Below are 24,135 nucleotides of genomic sequence, written 5' to 3'. Positions count from 1 at the left end.
ATGTGATTAAGGCTGAATGCGCCTTGGGGACAGACTCTCAAACTTTTACCATTCTTTTCTGATCTACCACTTCTCGGAGCTTATTCTAAAGCTCTTGATTAAAAGAAATTGGCCATCTTACATTTTTAGAAAATCTAAAAGTTTATCTTCTCCATAGGGTTGACACAGGAAATGGCAGCCATTTTAAATTTCAAACATTAGTAAATCGTAGTAATTTTTCACTAGTACCAAAATTTGCACGGTGACCTCCAATTATAATCTTGATTTGAAAGAATACAGTTGAAAGATTCCTTTAGGAAATATTGAACAAAAGTTTAACTCTTTCACTTTCGAGGTGCATACTACTTAAGAAAAGCGGAGTGCACTGGATGAAGTGAAAAATTGATTTTAATATTTAGAAATAAACTGCGAAATTTGTGTGACTATGGTTCTTAAGAGAGCGTCTCAAATATTTTTTTTCCCTTACTTTTTTCGTGTTAACAGTATGGTTTGGAAGTTGGTTTGATCATGTCTTGACGTGGTGGCAGCATAGAGACGACGAAAACGTCCTTTTCCTAAAGTACGAAGACTTGAAAAAGGTCTGTACTGAGAGAAAATTTTAGATTTAACCTAATAAATACGCCAATAATCAGTTTGGTCATTTTTGCGACCCTGTTTGTACTAAATGTAGCGGATCCGACAAAACACATCGGAGAGCGATTGTCTCAAATTTTATTACATCAATTCCAATATCTTCCTGTATGACTGACTAGTTTAGAGGTGGCCGTATCTTAATAAGTCTGTGTTCCTGAATTATGATCTCAATTTCAACAAGTGCAAAGGAACATTATTTCAAAATATGTTGCAAAATTGGATGACAAAATGCTTTACGCTGAGCCTCCAAACGTCTTGACCTATCACAAACATTTTGCTACAATATTCTGCCTTCAAGTATGAAACAAGAAAAGCGTTCTGCCTGAACACTCATATCTGCCATCAACATATTTTATTCCATTGTTTACTTAAGTAACCGTTTCTTTTTTACTTTGACCTATTGAACGAAACAGTTTGTGTCGTTCACAAACTACCAACATAACCATACGTATCATATACATGCCCAAAAATTTAATCAGCGTCATAGACATTCGAACATCACATTTGAAATGAACTAAATAATTATTTGTTTTTGTGTCTCAACAATATATTCTGCATTTTCCATCAGGATCCTAAGGGTGCTGTGAAGTCGATTGCAGATTTCCTGGATATCAGTTTGAGCGACGATACGATTGATAACATTGTTGAGTTTTGTTCTTTCAAGAAAATGAGGAAAAGTGAAACTGTCAATATTTCCCTGGTAGTCGGTGAGAAAAACAAGCACCAATTCATTAGAAAAGGTAAGGTGAATAGAACAAGCCTGCAAATACCCAATTTGGTTTGCGTGATGATAAAAAAAAACAAACGCGTGTGAAGATTTCTCTCTCTCTCTCTCTCTCTCTCTCTCTCTCTCTCTCTCTCTCTCTCTCTCTCTCTCTCTCTCTGAATTTTATGATATGGACAGTCCGTATATCTATCAATGTAGTAATCGTACAACTAAAATCTAATGACAATAAAAGACACATACCAAGCGCTTAGCCTTGTGGGTCAGATGTTCTGTTATCTCAATTCAAAAACAAATCACTAAGAGGTAATTTGACTGTTGAATACCTGTAGGAACGCAACTTTTAAACCCATGAATAATGTTCGCAGCTGTGCAAGAAACCTACCATACTTCATATCTAAAATTCCAAAGAAAAGGCGCTCACTTCATCATACTTATCACAATTTGCATACGTAAGTTTGACATCTTGCCGTATATGAGTGCAATCAAGTAACATTGCTAGATTGTACAGCACTTGAAATGTAACTATTGATCTCAGGAAATTCCACTTTGACCAATTTTCTTTTGTTGCTTTTCAGGTGTGGTTGGCGATTGGATGAACTTTTTTACGGTTGCTCAAAACAAGGAATATGAGAAAATATACCAGGAAAAAATGAAAGGCAGCGGACTAGACTTCGAGTGGTGACCTTTTGACTTGTTGCAACAGTGACGTCATGATATCCTGTGATTGAAAAACTAGTGCCCTTGGGCGAAAGGTCATTACAGATTCCTAAAGTTCAAATTAGCCGACAACAGCTGCGACTACGTTAAGATAGCGTGCATATCATTAGTAAATTGAGTTGTTTTCTTTGAACGCCGTACGACCGAGGTTTGCCGTAAAGGCTTTCTCATATACCTAATGGAAAATATTGTGCAATGATTTTGAGACAGACGTTCATGCAATATCAAACATTTATCGCCATTTTTGTAAATTTTGCGGAACAGCGATGGCCGCATCCCGTAGCGTGTTGATACACATAATGCCGTCATTTGTTTACCTGTAGAGCAATGTACGTATACCACCGGCGTGGTGTAACTTATCTTAAATTTCATTTCCCCAGCAGGGAAATGGGATCATCAGTAAAAAGCTTGATTGAAAGAATTATTGTGCCTTTAATTTTATAAGGATTTCGTAATGAAAGAACCATTTACTTGAAGCTGGGTGACGGCTAGGCTTAGCTTATCTGTCACATGATTGCACTCTATCTGATTTCTATTCAGTTCACTTTCATATCTTTAAAAAGCAGACATCATTGATAATGTGCTTAGTCAACACTGGATTTGAATAGTCGCGCCAGCGGCGTACTGACTACGCATGCACAGACTAATATACTATGCGAGTAACCGGACGTGTACCCATTTCATGGGCGCCGTCATTTTTTTTGAGTGCTCGTAAATAAACAAATACGAAACGTACAAAGTATTATTTTATAACATGCCATTATATGAATGCATGTAAACGAGAACGTTCGCAAAGAATGCTGGGATTGAATTTAGGAAAAGCGCCCTTTGTGTCAATAATTAGATGCAAAAATTGCCAGTTTTTAGACGGAACGCGACAGTTTCAGCTTGCAAGTGGAAGTTGAGCAGTGCAGTTACTACTGCAACGATAATGATGGCACAATACGTTCCTTGTTAAACACAATAGGTAGTTATCATGGTAAAAATTGCCAATTTTGTCCAACATTATTACACATTACAGAAATCTATACCTGCAGGGTATCCGTATGACATCGTATACGTGAACTGTTTTCACCAGAGGGTAAACTGAGCATAGTTGTCGTACAAACGTATATAGCAAGTAACAATTAATTCTATTTTATCCTTTACTATTACAAATAACATTTCTAATCTTAACCCCTGGCGCGACACCAAGGGCTGGGCCCTATATAATATTATGAAATCCTGAGAAATATCAGCCGAGTTCCCTAACTTCACTGTCGCCCGTACAATCAGAACGGAGACGTTCAAATCTCGTGCTGGCTTTCAAGATGCTTACGAATGGAACGTTTGCTGACAGAAACGCGCGTAGTAACCAGAATGGAGCAAGTTCTAAAACATGGAACGTTTGCTGACAGAAAACGCGCGTAGTAACCAGAATGGAGCAAGTTCTAAAATGCACGCCTATCCAATTTTTGGACAAATTGTCACGGTGCCTAGGCGTGATACGGCAAATTATTACACAAACATGAGGGCGTATTTTCCCATAGCGTTACAGAGGAACGAGCCTCGAGGTATCTGATGAGAAAGCACCCATAGGCCTACATGATTTACAAATAAAATGCCAAAACCTGTTCTTTACATTAATCTAATTTCAAATAATGCTAATGAGGATCAATGACTGTGCAAAATCAGAATGATGTAATTTTAAACTTTTTGTATTGCTTCGTTTATATACGATGCATGGTTACCTAATTGTCACCAGAAAAAAGTTTTCAGCACAGTCTTCGATCATTGTTGTTAAAACAAATTAGTAAACTCCAAAAAATGAGTAAATTCAGATCAGTGATGACGGTCGTCTGGCAGGGCCAGCCGCGAGGCGTTGCCTTTGGCTGTTTATGCCTGTATTCTGGGCTGGGTTTACGTTTAAATCGGGGCACTAGAGGACCATACTGTGTGAGCTGTGGTAGTGTAGGTTTCAGCCGTCACACAACAGAAGACTAACCAACATGCGGAAGGCCCCGATTCAAATGCTTTGACGCGAACTGATGCAGGCGCAACTCTCCGACAGGTAGGTACATTTTGGAGATGAGTATGCGGGTGAAGGACAGAAGGATAATTTGTCCCACATATATTTCATTCGGCGTTATAACTTTAAGCGAGCAATTTCTTTTTTAATGTTTCTGTGCATGTCTTCAAGGTGGAACAACTTATCATGATGATTTTTCAGGCTTGTGGTCTTAGGCTGCAAGACGATTATCATCGTAGATTAATAGTGTTGACAGGAAGTTTTCATGTGTTGTCTGGTTGTCATAGAGAAATGCCAACGAATCATAATGTTAGAGTGTTAAGTCGTCTTATTTATTGATTTGTTTATCTATTTATTATATTATTGATTTGTTTTGTTTGTTTGTTTTTCTATGCAACATCAACATACCGTTACGATATTCGAAAATTCTGCGATAAGTCACGTATGTCACTCAACGGTCGATTCATAGGGCATTTATTACTAGCTATGGAAATTCCCAGTCACCTTTGATTTTGAAGACGTTGTTTTGGTATACCATTTGAAATCTGTAAGATTTCAAAACGAGGCAGCCCGGCATATATTGATGAAAGCTGTTCATTCACCCTTGGAACAATATGTCCAAAAATTATTTCCTAATTACGTGTTTCATATAATATTCAAGCAGAACTCTTAAAGAGCTCTTTAGCGGTTGATCAGTGAGATCCATCGAAACCGTCGCAAAACTGAACTTTCTCTCTCCACCAATTACTCTTCCTGCTGGTTCACCTTGTATAAATCAGGCACCGTATGAGGGACGTACAAACAGACCGCTAACCAGAATGCACAAGTTCTAAAACCTGTAACATGATAGGGCCTTGAAATCATAGCAACATACGTCATAGGTCATAGGTTTCAGTAGGGCAACTCCAAAGAGTGTTAACAAGCAACGTAATAGAATCTCGACCAATGCAATATTCCGCTAGCCAAGAAACAAAATGACCGAGAACGCCAGGTTTCTTGCCGGTACTTTCGAACACGATGGGGTCATATACCCTAAGGACTTCAATAGAAGTGTGATAGAGAGACCTGAGATCGTCAACTGCCGTGAGGACGATGTCTTCGTCGCTAGCTACCCTAAGGCGGGTAAGTATATCAGTACACTTATGGTCTGTGTTCTGTCCCTACAGCGAACACATATCACCAACACACAGAGCATATCCTGTTAGTGTTACTATTTGTCCAGTTTGAGCATACCTGGTTATGGAATCAGGCGCACCACACACAAATACCACCGAAAAATATTCTGTTGTACAAACGGTGTCAGCATGACTTCAGTGGAACTAACCACTGTTTGCTTAGTCTTATATTGGTGGTAGGGGTGACCTTCGACAGTCATGAATAGGGACAAAGGTCAACGAACTCTCCAGACTTAAAGGGGACGTTGACCAAGGCTGATTTTTACATATGTGCTAGCTTATTCCGGAAAAGCCCATTTTCGCTATTTGTAACTCGCAAGATTTTTTACTAAAATGGATAAAAAATAGTGGCGGAAGTTGCAGTTTAGGGGTTCGCCAACTTAATGTATTTTGATTTATGGGAAAAAGGCGCAAAGCTAAGCGCTTTCATCACGTGATATGGCAGGGCCCTCCCCGGGGACCATCATCTTCTGAATTAGTATGGCATTGTCCACCACTCACTCGTTCACGTTCACGCTGTGCCGGGGCTGTGCGTATTTCCATAACACAAATAGTAGTTATGCAAATACTAACAGTCTGGTGTGAATGTGGAGGTGACTTAATGCCGATGAAACTGGCACACACGGTAGTTTCACGCCGTTTGCATTAGTTTGACCCCATCTGCAACTCCTTGTACGATGCGATATCGCTTGATGATGTGACATTAATTACATGCAGACGCTTCCATGGGTACTCTACCATGGAAAGGATACAAGTAACGCGCTTTTGACTCCCTTCCGCTCCACTTTTGAGACTTTTGACGACGAAAACATTGACAAAAATGTATACTTTTGACCGCTTGGGGTGTTACACCACAACTTTTGACCCTAAAAAGAGACTTCTTACAAGATAAAGAGTTGTAAGTGTTTTACAAAAATGATGACTCTTGAAACCAAGCCTCCGAATTTTATGGAAAATTGAAAGTTTGTGCCTTGTAGTTTGTACACTCCAGGGTACACCTGTACCCGATTGAAAGGCGAGTTGCATCTCTAGTCTATGCTACCGCGCTGACGTTCACTACCCACGTAAACACATGCAATGGAAAGTCCAAACCATTACAAATGGCAGTGATGCAATGTCGTCCGTGCAAGTAAACTGCAATACTTTTCTCAATATTGTAAGAAGCGCCTTGGTGCAAAGTATTAGGGCAAGGAAGTACATGTTTACCTGCATCCCAGGGAAAGGTCCTATAACACCGCGGTCGCTAAACACCGACAGTCTGAGAAAATACAGTAAGCTGAACGATTTTTGAAAGCCGCTCAGAAGTGCAACTGAGAAGTAGATATTCCAATGTGGCAAATTACAAGCTCTTAAAAAAACAAGACAAGTAAAAATTGTGGCATATCTTTTCGTTTATTAGCTGTGTAACTCGACAACAACCCAATAATGAACAACTCATATATACGTTTTTAACACATATCATCCTATCGCAGGGATGAAAAGGGTTACAACAACTCAAAAAAGAGATTGTATCAGAAATCACACTACAAATACAAGGGGAAAAAACAAGACACTACATAAACAACATACACAACATAAATATTGCAAACACTACATAAATATTGCAAAAAAGGAATAAAGAATACAGTCAGTGGTGACAATTATTATAATGTTGTTGCCTTAACTCCATACGTGATGATACATATTTTGCCAAATGATTGCGTGGTTTGCTGAGCCGTCCGATTTCAATTCTAAGGCGGTGATTACTTACTCAATTTCTTTGTCCGACGAGAACGTAAATAATCAAATCAGCACTTTAAAATGCGCTGCTTGTACTTTGGTCACTCTACCATGCTTTTTTTCAGGAGCAAATCGATACGTCTTGGCATTACTGTAAACATTGCAGAACACTTCTGGTGAATCTACACCAAATGCAAAGTCAGTCACTCTTACACAAAAGATCGTTTAAAAAGATAAATGTACACGTCAACAGGATTCTTGACCATGAATCTTGAAAGTCCGAAGGACGATAATTGAAATAGGCATGAGCTGTGACTTAAAAGTCTGCGGTTTTTTTGCAGGAGAGTAGATAGAGTTAAAGGTAGAGGGCGTCTTAAAAAGAATCCACAACAAGGAAACGTTATCACCTTAACGTTTACTGGTAATTATTTTCGTCGGTGATTCTTGCCAAGGATAACAATTTGTTGGATATCAAGACCAAGGTTCAAAACTGACGGTAATCCCTTGTCCCAGGACATGCAAACCTTGCCTTAGGAACACTTTATTCTGGAAATGATTGCCTCATCGGACGTATTCACGCATATAATGGGATGAAAGCGCAGCGTACAGCCGAATGAGGGCGTGTCGGCGCCAAATTAAATTGCAAACTGTGACTTTTTCAAACTGAGATCAGTGATCGTGTCGAATTTCATCATCAGCAATAATGTATTCATTCCAATTTTAGGGGGTCAGTCGCTGGTCAGGATGATAAAAAGGAGAACATATGCAATACAGTGTACATTTTGTCACTCTTGTACTTGTGTTTTCCTGTTTGATTAGCCTATTGTTTTACTAGGTTTAATTATATTACATAAAGGAGGAAGATTGAGTACTTTGTTGCATAATTTTATACATTTCTGCGTGAAAGTGCATTCTCGCACTGTTAATGTGTTGCTTGGCAGACTGCATGTAAATTAAACCATATGATATTTATCAAGTTTGTTTGCCGGATATCTGAAATAATAACCATGTAATATAAACTTAGTCATGTGCCTTTGGTAAAAGCGGACCGCCAGATGTCCATTAGGGACTTCTAATTTTACTTCGAGCCCTGAATACTCCAAGGTTGCTTCTAACGTAACCGACTGCATGAAAACCCAATAATTCAGATAAATTCACGTTAATGAGTTGCCTGTATTATAGAATAATACACGTGAATTCACATGAATCCACATGAATACAGGCTTGCTGAATACAAAAAATGGATTCTTGACTGTATTCATTGTATATGCACTCTTCAGCTAAAATACAGGCAATAATCCATTTAATACAGTAAGTATTATAGGGTTTTTAGCGAGAACTATGGGGATAAAAGCATTTCTTCTTAGGACAGAAAGTATTACTGATTTTCCACTCTGCATCCCCGCTAACGTTGAGTGTGCCTCGGGGACAGACAACAGGACTCTTAGACTTTCACAATTCTTTTCTGGTGGACCACTTGTTGGGGCTCATTTTGAAGCCCTTGGAGTAAGAAAAAACCTTCATTGTCTTAGTTTTTCGAAAATGTAAAATTCCATTCTTCCCTTTCGTGTTAACACAGGGACGGCGGCCATTTTGAATAGCAAATAACGGCAAACCCCGAGTAACTTGTTTCTCAAGAACCAAAATTTGCACAGTGAGAAATCTATTTAAAGTTTTGAATTTGAAAGTGAATTGTTGAAAGATTCCCTGAGGAAAACTTGAGCAAAAGTTTAAATCTTTCACTTTCTTTGAGCATACTACCTTAAAGGGAAACGGTCGTCGGAACTGAGGAACTGTGCGAGTTTCTTGTTTATAAACAATGTATTTCGTGCACGATATCTAGATGCACCTCATCATCATAGCCGCAACATTTCAATTATATGATGTAGATCATGACATACATCTTTTAACTTTAATCAATCACCCACGTATCTTGGATACAGTGTTTACATTGGTCGTATGGGTCTGTACTGCGGCATTTTGTAATACGACGCATTTTGTAATAACTTACGCAAAATGTAATAAGGGTATCAGCATTTTGTAATAAAATGGTCTACGCATTTTGTAATAAGGGTATCAGCATTTTGTAATAAAATATTGTTTACGCGATTTGTAATAAGGGTATCAGCGTTTTGTAATAAAACGCGTTTTGTAACATAAGTTAACGCATTTTGTAATAATTATAAACATCCGCTGATATTGTATGTATTTCAAAATGCTTTGTGGTTTCTGAATACGCAAAAATGTAATAGCATATAATGATGTCGATATTATATCTCACTACCGAGGCTAGGTTATCATAATAACGCCATATTAAGGGGTTTGAGTTCATAGTCAAAATGCAATTGAAGACAGAATGAGATTTATTGTATGCGATTTATAATTGAGAAAACAAACCGAGAAAGTTTTAGTAGGTTTTACATACAGTACTGTACTTTGAAAAGACAATATACTGCAAACCGTTCTGCATTTTTTCTCTTCAATGTTACTGTTGGTGGATGGAAAGAGAAAGGCTTGGAGATGACATGCAGAGCTCAGAATATGATAAAAGACAGCGACATCATCAACATTGACAGTGTTGTGTTCTAAGACCTAATTTTATTATACTAATGATGTATATGCCACAAAACACACCTTATCCAGAAATGGTTCCCTGTGACATTTTGAAGGTTTTGGTCTGATTTTTAGGGCGTGCTACATTATTTTTACTATTTTTTACTAAAGATAAACAATAAATATTGTTTTTTGGTTACAATAAAATTGTGTATTCTTATGTTTTTGCATGCATATTGGATGAAGTTTGCAAAACTCGAATAATCAAATTCTGAGTTTTGCAAAATGATGTAATGTTAGTGTACACTGTGATTTGAACGAAGCTTTTATTGAGTTCATAAAAATGATGTTACAAACATTTTCCTGGAACCATCAGTTGTAGACAACAGAATCTAATATACATTTAGACATAATTGAGAAATGGGAAGTGATAAATTCTTTAGAATGTCGTCAGAAAGAGAAGCAATATGTGAAAATCATTGTAAATTTAGAATACTGGTGGCCATTCTGAATATTTAATGAGGTCATGTGACCAGTATTTGCATATTTTTGGGGCAATTGTAATACTACAATTCAAAAAATATCTTGTAATTGTGGACAAAGTTTGATAAATTCAATAGTCAGAAGATATAAAATAGGATACCTTGACCTGTCTGACCCCTATTCAAGGGCGCTGTGTGTAATTCTTGACTTATGAGTGAAGACAAGAAAATCTGTGTAAGGTTTATCAAATCTGTGTAAAGTTTATCATAATGTATAAAGTTTACATCAAAGTCCATGGTAATGGGACTAAAAATGTGATTTAGCATTGGGATATGATAAAATATCGATTATCTTTTACTGGAAAACTGGAAAACATGTAAAGATAATGATAAATTTATATTGTTGAGGCCATTTTGAATACCTAATTAGGTCACATGACCAGTATTTGCATATTTTGGGACAAGTGTGTCATTTGCATTCAAAATATACATACTTACTGTGGGAAATATTTCATAATATTAGGTGCTGGATGTTATGTTACATTATGCTTTGACAGACCTAACACTTATGCAGAGCCTTTGTTTACATTACACTTAGCAGGTCAAAATGATACAAAATATCAGTGTTTTTTCAAACTTTTTGTCACAATTTCATTTCAGTCCATGCTGACGTGATAGAAAATAGGTTTGGTGATGAAAAATGATGAGTTAATGAGGAATTCCCATGAAAATAAAGAAATATGTTAAAAAAATACAATATTTTATATATTGGCGGCCATTTTGAATACTTATGAGGTCACATGACCATAATTTGCATATTTTTGGGACAAAGTATTTTATGGTGATTCCAAAAATATAATGGTATGGGGGACAGTCTTTGTTAATTTAAGAAGTCAGACGTCATGCTAGATGGTACTTCCAAATGTCAACTCCACCCCAGGGCCTTAGGGTGCAAAGGGTTAAAGTGGAAAATAAATGTACGAAAGGTTGCAGTATTCTAAGCAACTTCTATACGTATGATATGTGTTTTTCTAAAGTTGATTGTCGATAATTTACGGTAATAAGATGGGAGGGGCACGTTAATATGTCAATGCTGACAGCTGATATTTATCAAAATATACTGAAATAAACACTGACATGAAGCAGTCAATTAAAATACTGAATGATAATTTATTTTAATCATCCCATAGACAAGGACAAAATAAAGCTCTATCGACAGACCAGCCACTTTTCCTTGTATGTAAAAGGTGACAATTCATATCTACTGAGCCATGGTTTTGTTTTCTCAGATCTATTTCTTTCCTGTTGTGTTCCTCCTTTGAATCTACGCTATCGCCCAATGGTGAAATTTGTCTAGCCAACGAGCTAGGATAAGCTGCCCTGCAATACTATGATTAAGCTACATTTGATTCGTTATCCTACTGGTTATACCTGCCAAATATCTGCCATTATCATTAAATGATAACAGCCATAGAAAGATAGATAGACAGACAGACAGACAGACAGACAGACAGACAGACAGACAGATAGATAGATAGATAGATAGATAGATAAATAGATAGACTCAGGCACTCTTTCCTCCCTTCCTCCCTTCCCCCTCCCTACCCACATAGATGCAGACATACATAGATACATACATAGATACATAGATAAATACATACATAGATACATACATACATACATACATACATACATACATACATACATACATACATACATACATACATACATACATACTCAACAGGTCAGATATACTTCCGCTTTAGTAGCTAAACAAGTCAAATCACTAAAACATCAGATTATTCTGACTATTTTAGTTTCGTTTAGTTTAGTTTAGTTTAGTTTAGTTTTAGTTTTGTTTACGTTAGATTACTTCAGTATAGTTAAGGTTATTTCGAAAATAACGCAAAGAATGTATAAAGACACATCCATGTAGTCATTAACGCGCGTCAGCGCGTCGGGCGATGCGTTGCACTAATGTCTGAGTGCTTACTTTGCGGTATTTTCGTAATAATTATTATCATACATCTCCTTTTTTATCAAGAATATATGCACCCGTCGTTTCCGATGCATTATTCCATACAATTTAGAGGCATATTCTGCATCGCCCTCTTAACTGCGAGCGGGTTAAGGGTAAGCGCCATCTTTGTTTACATCGCGCGTTCACCCAACATTCGATGTACGAGCCGAGCAGCGATGCCATGCCATATTTGTACAGTGCGGTCTTGGTGAACTTTCGTTATTACCTCATAATATTTTTCACCTTCAAACAGTCGTAATACATTTACTTCTGTTTCTTTTATCCGAAGTTATTTTCAAAGTACAGTATGGAGTTTCAGTATGGAGCCATTCAATGACGCACTGTTTATCATCAAATATGAAAGTAAAGGGGTTATTGCATGCCCGTTACGTGCCCGTTTTTAGGAAGCTCGATTGTATTGTTAGCGAAGGCAGATGTATAATAATTTATTTTATGTTATTATATTTATTTTATCTGTGTATCTACCTGTTGATTGCTGGTTGTCTGCAATACATCAGAAAGAATGTCGTTATCCTCTATTAATAAATCAACTGACTGTGTATACCAATGATTCTCTCAAATATATGATAATAAACTAGTCAAAATCTAGTAGTTACCTGCCTCAGATGATCAGTTGGTAAAAATACTGATTGACAGCTATCTAAAATTAAGTCTTTCTAATTTGAAATGGAAGTCAGGGAGCGATCAATTTTTGTACTTACTTAACGAGTAAACACACACTTTGTAATACCATTCCAAAGTCAATAAAATATCTGTTAATGCTGGGGAAAGTTTTTAAATTATTACAAAATGCGTTAACTGTTATTACAAAGTGCGAATTATTACAAAATGCTGATACCCTTGTTACATTTTGCGTAGACAATTTTTTATTACAAAATGCTGATACCCTTGTTACAAAACGCGTAGACTGGTTTATTACAAAATACTGCAGACGTTATTACAAAATGCGTCGGTTATTACAAAATGCTGATACCCTTATTACATTTTGCGTAAGTTATTACAAAACACGTCAGTATTACAAAATGCCGCAGCACAGGGTCTCATACGACCTTTGAGCGCGGTTCCGACGACTGTATCCCTTTGAGAAGACTGAGCTCCACTGAACTACAGATAACCCATTTATTTTCTACAATTCTAGGGACTACATGGATGATAGAGATTGTATCGTTGATTATGAATGAAGGAAACACAGAGATCAACTCCTCTACACCTCAACTAGTGAGAACCCCAATGATAGAGAGCAATTTAGAACTTCCCTTCCGGTAAATCACCTCATATTCTTACAGAAAAAATAACCTGTAAAGAACTATAATATACAGCCAAGCTCTGACCAAAAAACAAGCTCCCGGAAACATGGCTACCTTTAAAACTAGCAAGGTGATATAAAGGCATTTTCTGGTGTAATGAATAAAGAATTTGAATTGTAAGCATTTCTTCAACTTTAAAATCTCCGCAGTTTTTCTAAAAGATATATGATCCTCGCACTTACTCTTTGTAGAGCTTTGTGCACGGCTAACTGTGTTGCTGAAGTTGAGAGTCTCCTCCAGCTCGCTGACAACAACAGTTTATATCTTATATTACACGAAGTTTGCTTTCCCATTATTTTAGGTTGCGATGGACGATACACCTCCTAAAATTTCTCGAACCTATATTGCCAAAGTTTATCATACAGTCACGTTCGATTAAGATGCTACTTCTGCTGGAAAAAACTGGTCTGGAGGCTGCAATCGGACTCAAGCAGATGGAGAAAATTCCTTCACCAAGACTGTTAAAGTGTCACTTACCATACCAGGTTTTCCCAAGTCAAGCTATAGAGAAGAAATGCAAGGTGCGTAAGATTATTTGTTACCCTGAAGTTTTTTCAGTAAAAATCACTACATTTAAATTTAAATACAAAGCCCCACCAGCTGTAGCCCTTGAAATTTGTAGACCTCAAAATATCTTCCTATTCTTTTCTAGTTTTCTCTGAATTCTCCCTCTGAAGGGATACGGGCTTTTACTGCATAAGGAAACCATTCTTTTGTGAATTATTTGACGACTAAATTCGAATATTTTAGGTCATTTTGAATTCCCGCCATTTTCAACACTTAGTAATATTACAAAGGAAAGAGAAAATAGAATGTCACAGTTGAAAACATCACCCCTATGCATTACATTAGACTACTCTGTGCAGTTTATGTGAAGATTGTAGTGCAGATATGCACAGTATCCACGGTTTTTGCTTTTCCGCATGGGGCTGCGATTTAATGTTTGGGCAAACGCTTAATCGCAGTGTAATCTTTATCTTGTTCAACATTGTACATACAGTCCCCATTCAACATACCTGCTGCTATTTTATTTTATTATTATTATTATTATTGTACTTGGGCCTCAGCCCAAGTACATTTGTTTTCATTCCGTGGGAAAAAACTCTGTAAGGTATAACCATTCTGGCTGAGACCAGGGAGGGCAAACTGTCTTGGCTTCATCTTTCTTGGCATAATAAATGGCGTAATGATGTTAACTGAATGGAAGTGCTGCTCTCAGCCAGTCTTGAATAAGTGAGATGTGAATATTAATGCTTCTCTATCTGAGTTGTTTTGCCACAAAATCTTCTGAATATAATCAAAATGTGCATCGAAATGCAACAATTAATGCACCCTCCGTTTCCTAGGCGATGGCACGACCCTTGCTACACCCACTGGACGAGCCAAAGTGGGAGGGGTAATTTCAGTTTGGTCGAACAAGAGGGCTCGAGACCAGAATTTAACATTTAAACTTGAAACATGTTTAATCGCTGACAAGATGTGGACTAGTGTTAATCGAAGTAAAATTGTGAAAAGGAAAGGTTTTATATCCCGGACACAATGAAAAACATTACGACTGGAAACTGTACCCCCAGTTGAGAATAGTAATGCCCACAGCGATGGAGAACACTTATCCTTGAGCTGAGAAAACCAGACCATCATTTCGAAATAGAGCTGCAGATTCGAGAAGCTCGTTCAAATAGCTAGGTACACCCCATAAAGGGGTGGTTTCGAGTTTTGAGGGCAAATTTCGCCTCCTTCATATAGAAATCGTACGTTTGTTTTTCCAGGAGAACACACCATTGACACAAAATTTGCATGTAAAGGGGTCGCCAGTAAGCACGTGGTCAAATCTGGCATAAGAAACAATATGAAATGTTGGGTAAAGCCAGTCCAAAATAAACTGATTTGAACTTTTGTGTTTGTAATTTATACCACTGCAGTAACATTACCTTTTTTTGACAACATCACACAATGTAATACGTTTTGAAACTGAATACTCCGACGTATTCTGTGTCTCCTTTGCTACAAAATACGGTATGCCGATTACCATGTAAGGAGATGATGACGTCAAGACAGATTTGTAGTGCGTTTGGTCCTGGATGGTGCACGAAGTTTTGTCAAGGTAGCTTGTGTATTTATTTCCTAAATGGGAGAGATTAGGGTCGATCTAAACGAAGGCCGAAGAATGTTATGATCCTCTAAGCGATCTGAACTCTAACGCGAATGGTTGGATAATTTGGAGGATGTCTAGAATGATCTCGTCTCATTAAGATTATTTGGCGGCCAGTATTGAATTTCAACTGCGTCACAAGTTTGCGAAATGAGTATTCCGTCGAACGGTCAACGAACGATATTTTAGAAATCTGGAGACATGGCACATCGCATTTTTATTTTAATATTTTATATTTTACAAAAGATGTAAGAAGCAATGGTTTTGTCGAAAATTCTGAAAAAAATATAGGAAGATTTGATCGCGAACACATTTTCACTTGGGGTCAACTAGCTCTGCGTACGATGCTGTGTGTTCCGCTACAGCTAATCGCCCCGCTCACCACAGCCCTGCAAAGACCCGTACGCGTAGTAGGGTCGGTGACTTCAAATCCATTTGGGACTTGACGTAAAAAGCCAAATTACTGCCGAAATTCAGCGTTCTTGGGCCCAAGTCGTATCCCAGCCTACCTCAGTTACTCGATCGCTTCCAAAATGACGGTCTTTTATTCACTTCTCGTAAATAACCGTCGATGTCGGCAACTCTCTCGCTAGCCCTGCGTACGATGCTGTGTGTTAGCTGTAGCACATAACATCGTACGCAGGGCTAAGGGTCAACATGGGGTCGCAGCCATGTTGCCTCAAACTTATTTCTGTCTGCACTCAAAACTCAAAATGTCGGATATGAACCTGAAAAATCGATGCAATTTTGTCAAACTTCGGCGAAATTTCAGCCTATAGACAAAATTTCATCTAGGTAAGGTAAATTTACTGAAATTTGATCGACAAATAATCCTAAGCTTGAACGTGACAGCTCGCCTTCTCCGGGAAGTTAAGTATCCAGCTGCTCATACACAGTTGCCCATATGGCCAGGTTTATGAGATTGTTTTCAAGCGACGGCGGCAGACCGTACGGGGCTCTGGATATGAACCTACCGCCGTGTAGCTGTAAACTGTTGTGTTGTTTTTAGTGCCCACGGACGAAGTCCTGGGGGAGTTATAGGTTTGGTCATGTCAGTCCGTCCGTTCACGCAGATATCTCGGACATGCCCGGTCAATTTCTTTCAAACTTTGCACAAGAATAGTACCCAACCCCATACAGATGCACGTCGATTTGTTTCACAATGCGATCGAATTTGGCCGTGTTAGAGGACTTTTTAGTTTACACCTCCATAGACTCCCATGTATAAGGCAGTTCTCCATAGACTTTAATGTATAAGGCCAAGAAAAATAAAAATTTAGTTTCTCATCGTATTCATATTGCCTAAAGGATGCAGTGACACAGTTTTTTGTCCCCACGGATAAAGTCCAGGGGGCTTATAGATTGGGTCATATCCGTCCGTGAGTCCATCAGTGAGTCCATCGGTTCACCAGATATCTCAGACATTTTGACAAAATATCATGTGACCTTGGTGACCTTTGACCTCAAATATACATTATTGTCCATAACTCAGTAACCACAAGTGCTAAACCTTTCATATTTGGTATGATGGGACACCTTATAACGCCACATATTGTACCTCATTAATTATGCGCATATCTAATTTTGAGCGAGCCAATAGAGCTAGAGGTCTGATTTTTGGTATATAGGGATAAGTTAACAATATAATTTGTTTGTCAAAACGTCACGTGACCTCAATGACCTTTGACCTCAAATACATATTTGTCCACAACTCAGTAACCACAAGTGCTACACCCTTCATATTTGGTATGATAGGACACCTTATGACACCATATATTGTACCTCATTAATTATGCGCATATCTTATTTTGAGCGAGCCAATAGAGCTAGAGGTCTGATTTTTGGTATATAGGAATAACTTAGCAATACAATTATTATGACAAAATGTGACGTGACCTCAATGACCTTGACCTCAAATATATATATTTGTCCACAACTCAGTAACCACAAGTGCTACATCCTTCATATTTGGTATGATAAGACACATAACGACACCACATATTGTACTTATTAATTATGCGCGTATCTAATTTTGAGCGAGCCAATAGAGCTAGAGGTCTGATTTTTGGTATATAGGAATACTTAGCAATACAATTATTTTGACAAAATGTCACGTGACCTCAATGACCTTTGACCTCAAATATATATATTTGTCCACAACTCAGTAACCACAAGTGCTACACCCTTCATATTTGGTATGATGGGACACCTTATGACACCACATATTGTACCTCATTAATTATTCACATATCTAATTCTGAGCAAGGCAATAGAGCAAGATGACCGATTTTTGGTATATAGGGATAACTATAGGGTAGAAATCTAAATATGCCCATCTAAATATTAGACATCTACCATCGAGAACAAAAGAAATTTGCTGTAATTTGAATATTTAAGGAGTTTAAGCAATTTCACTATAATAAAAAACCCTGCCTCAAACTCCACAAAAGTTGCTAGACATATTTTGCCGTTGTCATGCCATTGCTTCGTTTAATAACCAGTTAATCAAATGCCTAATTGACAGGAGGAAATTCAAGACCATATTTGAATAGTAGTATATATTGTCCTCAAAATTACTCTATCTCGGCCCAAGTACTCATTGCCTTCAGCAATACTGCCTTGTTATTATTATTATTATTATTATTATTATTATTATTATTACAAGTTTAGGGGCTATAAGTATTATATAGAAATCTAATAATAGTTCATTGAGGCTGTGTGGGAATTCTGATAAAGAGGTGTTATATATTTTAATTTTGTCAATAGGGGTGACTTCCCATTGATGTACGTGCAGCGCAATTTTCTTCCATCAAAAGTCACGACTATGAAAAAGATTTCCAATATAAATTCTCTCTCTCTCTCTCTCTCTCTCTCTCTCTCTCTCTCTCCTATGAAAAAGATTTCCAATATAAATTAACTGTCTGTCTGTCTGTCTGTCTCTCTCTCTCTCTCTCTCTCTCTCTCTCTCTCTCTCTCTCTCTCTCTCTCTCTCTCTCTCTCTCTCTCTCTCTCTCTCTCTCTCTCTCTGCAGTGAAATTGCTATGCTGCGACCATCGAACGAATATTTTCCATACATTAGGGGTAATATTAAAATTCATTATTAAATCTAACCAGTGTAGTCTGGCAGAGACCCTGCGATTCGCGTTCTTTCTGTTGGAACACGCGCGCGCCCTTCAGAGGCGCGACGCGATTCCAGAGCATGCGCAATTGAGAGTGCGTGGCGTGACAGTAGAACGTCTCGTGCTATCGTGCTATCGTGTCGTTAGCTTTAAAAATGATGGAATGTCAACAGAAACTGGAATTACTGCAGAGAATACTTTCAGGATATCACATGTGAGTGTCTAAGGTACCAAGTAGGACGTTTAGGAAATCCTTTCAGAAACTTCATGCCGCCTGTGGCCATTTTGTGGAGTATAAGCTTATAAGCTTACGTAACTGCAGCGTAAACAGTATTTCTACTGTACATATTGCCGGAACATATGTGATGGAAATGTTTGCGTTTCACGTCGTTCAATTATTCAGATGGAAATGCCGCCCTCTACTCCAAACTTTGACAGACTTTGGAATGCTAACTCTTGTATAACAATGACGTAATTTAATGGGACGATATTTGTATTCGAGCACGGCTACAGTACAGTTTTGATTCGAGAACTCTCATCATGTCGGATTCACTGAAACAGTCAGTTGTATGCTCAACAATCCAGAGGGTGAGTCGAACTTTTTCCTATGTCCATGTAGAACTTGTACAAAAATAAGCGAATCAACAGGCCTTTGGCGAATCAATAAATGCGTTTTTCATCAAGCTGAAAGGTGGAAAGATTAATTATTTTGTAGCACGTCAGTAGTTTGATATGACTAACGCCTTTCACAATAATACTGGCTATTCCATTGAGCATCGTGCTACAGGTCAAAATCTTATTCCTCAAGTTGATATACATATGTAGAGATTTTTATAAAAAACTATTCCATAGCTATTTACATTTCTTTATCACTTTTTGCGGTTTTGCGGTTTCCTGTTTTTGTTAGCGATTAGCCGGCACACGCCAAAACGACTAGTCTTTGCGGTTTTCTATAATTTTGAGTTGGCACGCGCCAAAACGATTAGTCTATTGCGCTCGTATTCTGGGCACGTTTAGTCTCACTGTTTACCTCCGGTTGGTTAGCAACCGCAGTTTAATTGACAGCCGATTCTTTATATTTAGGGTAAATTGTTGCAATAAGTGTTTCCTACGACGTTCGCACAAGTGAGAGCCCTATACTATGTCAAGTAGGGCAGTATTATAACGTGATATCTTGTAATATTTCCCCCTTGTCTTGGCCTGCTGGTTTTTAAAAAGTGTTTAAAGGTATACAGGCACCATGTTCAAATTAAGCCGTTGCTACCATGGAAAGGGATCTAGCTAGTCATAGAGTTTATGGGGTCACGCCAGGTCACACTAAAATAATGCACCATACATGGTCATAATTTGTCTTCATTATTCTTCCTTGAATGAGACAAACAAATCATTAATTGTCAATCCTAAAATAAATAAGTACCAGTGAATCTTGGGTGCTAAGGGGAATTGGGTTCACAAAATTATTTTGAGATACTAGTAGAATTAATTTTATCACATAAAATTAATTTGAAGCCTGGAGGCATAAACTTAATTTGATGAATGCGAAGTTAGTATTATACTACATAACACTTATTTGAGATGACTGCATGAAACAAAATTAAAAATGCTTGAAAAATTATTTCTGGTCTATAAAATTAACTCTGACACACTAAAATTAACGGAAAGCATAATTTTGACCAGAATGGCCCCAATATACATTATCTTTATTATTATACACCTGCGTCTGCAATCTTTGGAGTTTTCTTCGTACAGTAAATTTCGGTATCAGAGGACGCTACTTTGCCGCGGAGTACAATAACTTTGGTGTTATTGGACGCTATTTGACCTTTGACCTCAAAACACCATTACGTCAATGCGGGGAAATACTTCTAAACATTGGGTACTTCACAACGTTAGTAGTGGTGAATCAAAAGCCTGTGAATTCGGGTGAAATTATGCTGCCGGCCTACAATTTCTCACACGTACACTGCACTGCGCGGGTTTGAAATTTCGTTCTGTGCGCTTAGCGGACGCGCTTAACGCGTTCTCAGTTTGCTCGCGATCGCTCAGTGCAGTGCGGGACGGTCATCCCAAAAAAAGCTTTAATTTTGATTTTTTCGAGGTAAAATTGGATTAAAAAAGGTGTATAATAATGAGGTTATTCCCAAAATACCGGGATTTATGTCCGAGTACATTTTTAATAGAAATAAGGGAAAAAAAGGAACATTTTCAATGCCAAAATAGTTACCATGGCAACTTGAAACATTAAAATAAGTCTGGTTTTTGTGTTCTCTGACCCGAACTCCCTCACTAGATAATTTTCATATCAATCAAAGTAACTTTTCATGGGATATTAGAAAAAATGAAATTTTCAACCCCTAAAATGGTTACCATGGAAACATGGGGCAGTGAAATCGATATCATATTTGGTCTTTTCGACCCAAAATACCCTACTTGTGAAATTTTCACGGAAATTGAACCTATTATTATTCGCGTTATTATTTCTATATAATACTTATATTAATTATTATTACAAGTTTAGGGGCTATAAGTATTATATAGAAATCTAATAACAATTCATTGAAGCTGTGGGAATTCTGAAAAAAGGTGTTGTTTATTTTAATTTTGTCAATAGTGGTGACTTCTAATTGTCGTACGTATATTCTCTCCGCCCAGCTAGATAGGTGTTTCTGTTGACATCATTACCCTTATGAATATTCATATACTTGCAAAAACCAACAGTCGTTGTGTCTGGCAGCGCATGCTCACAGCTGTCGAGTAGCACAGCGTAGCCTTCAATTGCAGGCCCATCGTGGCAGTCGTGGGCGCCCACAAACAAGGCACAGCGACTGTGGAGAGTCTATGTCAATGGAATGTTAAACGTATCTTCAGAGTGGCATTTGTAGTTGTGGCGAAAACCATAAATCCTCTCCCTGTGCTGACGTTTTTGGGTTTTATTTTGTTCATGTGCATTTACTGTAAGCAATCGAGGAAGTTTTGGGATGGAGTTAGAACAAAAGCATGAGTTTTTCCACGAAATCTGTGCTACAAGTATAACTTCACGCATGCGCACTCGTTTGCCAGTGTAGTCTGCCAATATGAGCATGCGCAATTGAGTCGACTTGCGCGTGAATGTGTCGTCTGTACACTACGTCTCGTGCTATAATCATATCGTTGAGCTTTGCATGTTGACAGAAACTGGAATTACTGGCGGAGAATACCTTCAGGGCATCACATATGAGTCTGTCTCTAAGGTAACAAGTAGGACGTTTAGGAAATCCTTTCAGAAAGTTCACGCCGCCTGTGGCCATTTTGTGGAGTAATAAGCTTATACGTACCTGGAGCATATACAGTATTTATACTGTACATATTGCCGGATTGTATGCATGGAATTTTGCGTTTCACGTTGTTCAATCGTTCAGATGGAAATGCCGGCCTTCTCCAAACTTTGAAAAAATTAGGGTGACAGACTTTGGAATGCTAACTCTTGTATAACAATGACGTAAATAATGAGAAGACATTTATATTCAAGCACGGCAACAGTTTTTGACTTGAGAACTCTCATCATGTTGGATTCACTGAAACAGTGAGTATTCAACAACTTTTTCCTATGTCCATGTAGCACTTGTGCAAAAATAAGCGAATCCACAGGCCTTTGGCGAATCAATAAATGCGTTTTTCACCAAGCTGAAAGGTTGAAAGATGCGTCCGTCACTTTGGGACGAGCTAGATAAATGCAGTCAAACCCAGCTGGGCATAGAAATTTGCCATAGTATGACTTTGTTCTGGAGACGAGCGGCCGTGCCGTGGAACTTTGCAACAAAGTTTCAATATCTGAACTGACGTACTTGAATGACAGGCACAGGAAACGATGGCCAATAAAACGCATTCTCGTTGCATTTTGATAATAATGTATCAATCACAATGACATGGAAATTATGCCTCCTCCCAACAGAAGGGCCATGGTCTATTTTTAGCCCTGCTACAGTATGTCTTAGTGCTGATGAAAAGGCCATATTGTTTTCATGTTGTCATGGCGACTTTTAAAATTTGCATACAACTCTGAGAGTGAAACGTGTTCATAGGTCACAAAACTCCCACTGTCGTCCATTATACCCGTTTCCTTGGGTATAAAGGTGTGCAAGTATACACATCAAAGACAAGAAAATTCACTTCATGGGCAGAATCTTGTAAAATAGCAGCCCTCTCTTGTCTGGTTAACGTAAAAAGATACCCCTGATCTAAAATATGCATGGACTACCAGCCACTGGGCTACCAACTTCAGAAAATGGTAGCCCAATTGGACTACCAGGGAAAATAAGTTAATTTTGAGCCCTGGCAGTATTAAACATGAAACATTTAATTTGTAATATTTCCCCCTTGTCTTGGCCTGCTGGGTTTAAAAAATGTTTAAAGGTATACAGGGACCATATTCAAATTTAGCCATTGCTACCATGAAAAGGGGAGATCTAGCAAATCATAGAGTTTATGGGGTCACGCCAGGTCACACAAAAAGTAATGTACCATTACATGGCCATAATTTTACTTTAGTTAAACAATCAGAAATAATTTGTCTTCATTATTCTTCCTGGAATGAGGCAAAGAAATCAAAATAAATCATAATAAAATGAACATTAATACGTCGTTAATTATAAATCCATAAAATAAATAAGTACCAGTGAATTATGTTTTAAATAAAACAAAAAAACTGTGCGCTACTGTTCCTGCTTGTGATAAATAATGGTACATTGGGTGATAAGGGGAATTGGGTTCGGATACTAGTAGAATTAATTTTAGCACATAAAATTAATTTGAAGGCATAAACTTAATTCGAGGAATGCATAATAAGTTAGTACTATACTATATAACACTTATTTTGGATGACTGCATGAAACAAAATTAAAAATGCTTGAAAAATTATTTCTGGTCTATATAAAATTAATTCAACACACTAAAATTAATGGAAAACAATTTTGACCAGAATGGCCCCAATATACATTATCTTTATTATTCTTCCTAGAATGAAGGCAAAGAAATTACAATTATTATTATTATAGAACAAATGTTAAAAGTTGTTACTTAGAAATCCATAAAATAAATAAAAAACAGTAAATTATGTTTTAACATAGATCCTCTCAAGGGTCTATGGTTTTAAATAAAAAAAACTGTGGTTACCAAAATGGTTACCATGGCAACATAAAACAAAAATGAACATGGAGTTCATGCTGTGATAAATACACTTAGGAGAACATTTGCATAGTAACTGGGATTACTTTTAATGGAATTTGGAAAAAAATTAAATTTTAAAATGCAAATAGGTTACTATGGAAACACAGGGCAGTAAAAATGGATATCATATTTTGTCTGTCTACCCCAAAATATCCCTTTGGTATAATATTTCTGTTGATTACTGGATCTTTACACTGGATATTTGGTCTTTCTAACCCAAAATATCCCTTTGATATAACACATTCTGTTGATTACTGGATTTTAGGTGGAATCTTTGAAAAACTGGTAATTTTTACT

The 24,135-nt window shown here is 37.6% G+C and overlaps 2 protein-coding genes across 5 annotated transcripts in view; both read left to right on the top strand.

Moving 5' to 3' along the window:
* Nucleotides 1-1,956, top strand: part of LOC139136338 (sulfotransferase 1C4-like) — a 33,504-nt gene extending 31,548 nt beyond the window's left edge. Inside the window, exons 5-7 of the mRNA XM_070704062.1 lie at nucleotides 484-578; nucleotides 1,202-1,411; nucleotides 1,936-1,956. Of these exons, the coding sequence (XP_070560163.1) occupies nucleotides 484-578; nucleotides 1,202-1,411; nucleotides 1,936-1,956 (326 nt within the window). The remainder of the gene's footprint in view (nucleotides 1-483; nucleotides 579-1,201; nucleotides 1,412-1,935) is intronic.
* Nucleotides 1,957-4,969: 3,013 nt separating this feature from the next.
* The window catches only part of LOC139136908 (sulfotransferase 1B1-like), a 139,600-nt gene continuing 120,434 nt past the window's right edge, over nucleotides 4,970-24,135 (top strand). For 2 of the 4 annotated variants that reach the window (XM_070704756.1, XM_070704757.1), the window contains exons 1-3: nucleotides 4,988-5,207; nucleotides 13,194-13,317; nucleotides 13,664-13,883. In XM_070704756.1, the coding sequence (XP_070560857.1) occupies nucleotides 5,060-5,207; nucleotides 13,194-13,317; nucleotides 13,664-13,883 (492 nt within the window). In that variant the 5' untranslated portion in view covers nucleotides 4,988-5,059. Of the gene's footprint in view, nucleotides 5,208-6,848; nucleotides 7,476-13,193; nucleotides 13,318-13,663; nucleotides 13,884-24,135 lie in introns of those variants that run through there. The other 2 variants (XM_070704755.1, XM_070704758.1) reach the window with 2 other exon arrangements.

The sequence above is a fragment of the Ptychodera flava genome, chromosome 7, assembly GCF_041260155.1.
Source record: "Ptychodera flava strain L36383 chromosome 7, AS_Pfla_20210202, whole genome shotgun sequence".
NCBI lineage: Eukaryota > Metazoa > Hemichordata > Enteropneusta > Ptychoderidae > Ptychodera > Ptychodera flava.
Note: the sequence above shows the minus strand (reverse complement) of the source record. Positions and strands in the feature narration are given on the sequence as shown.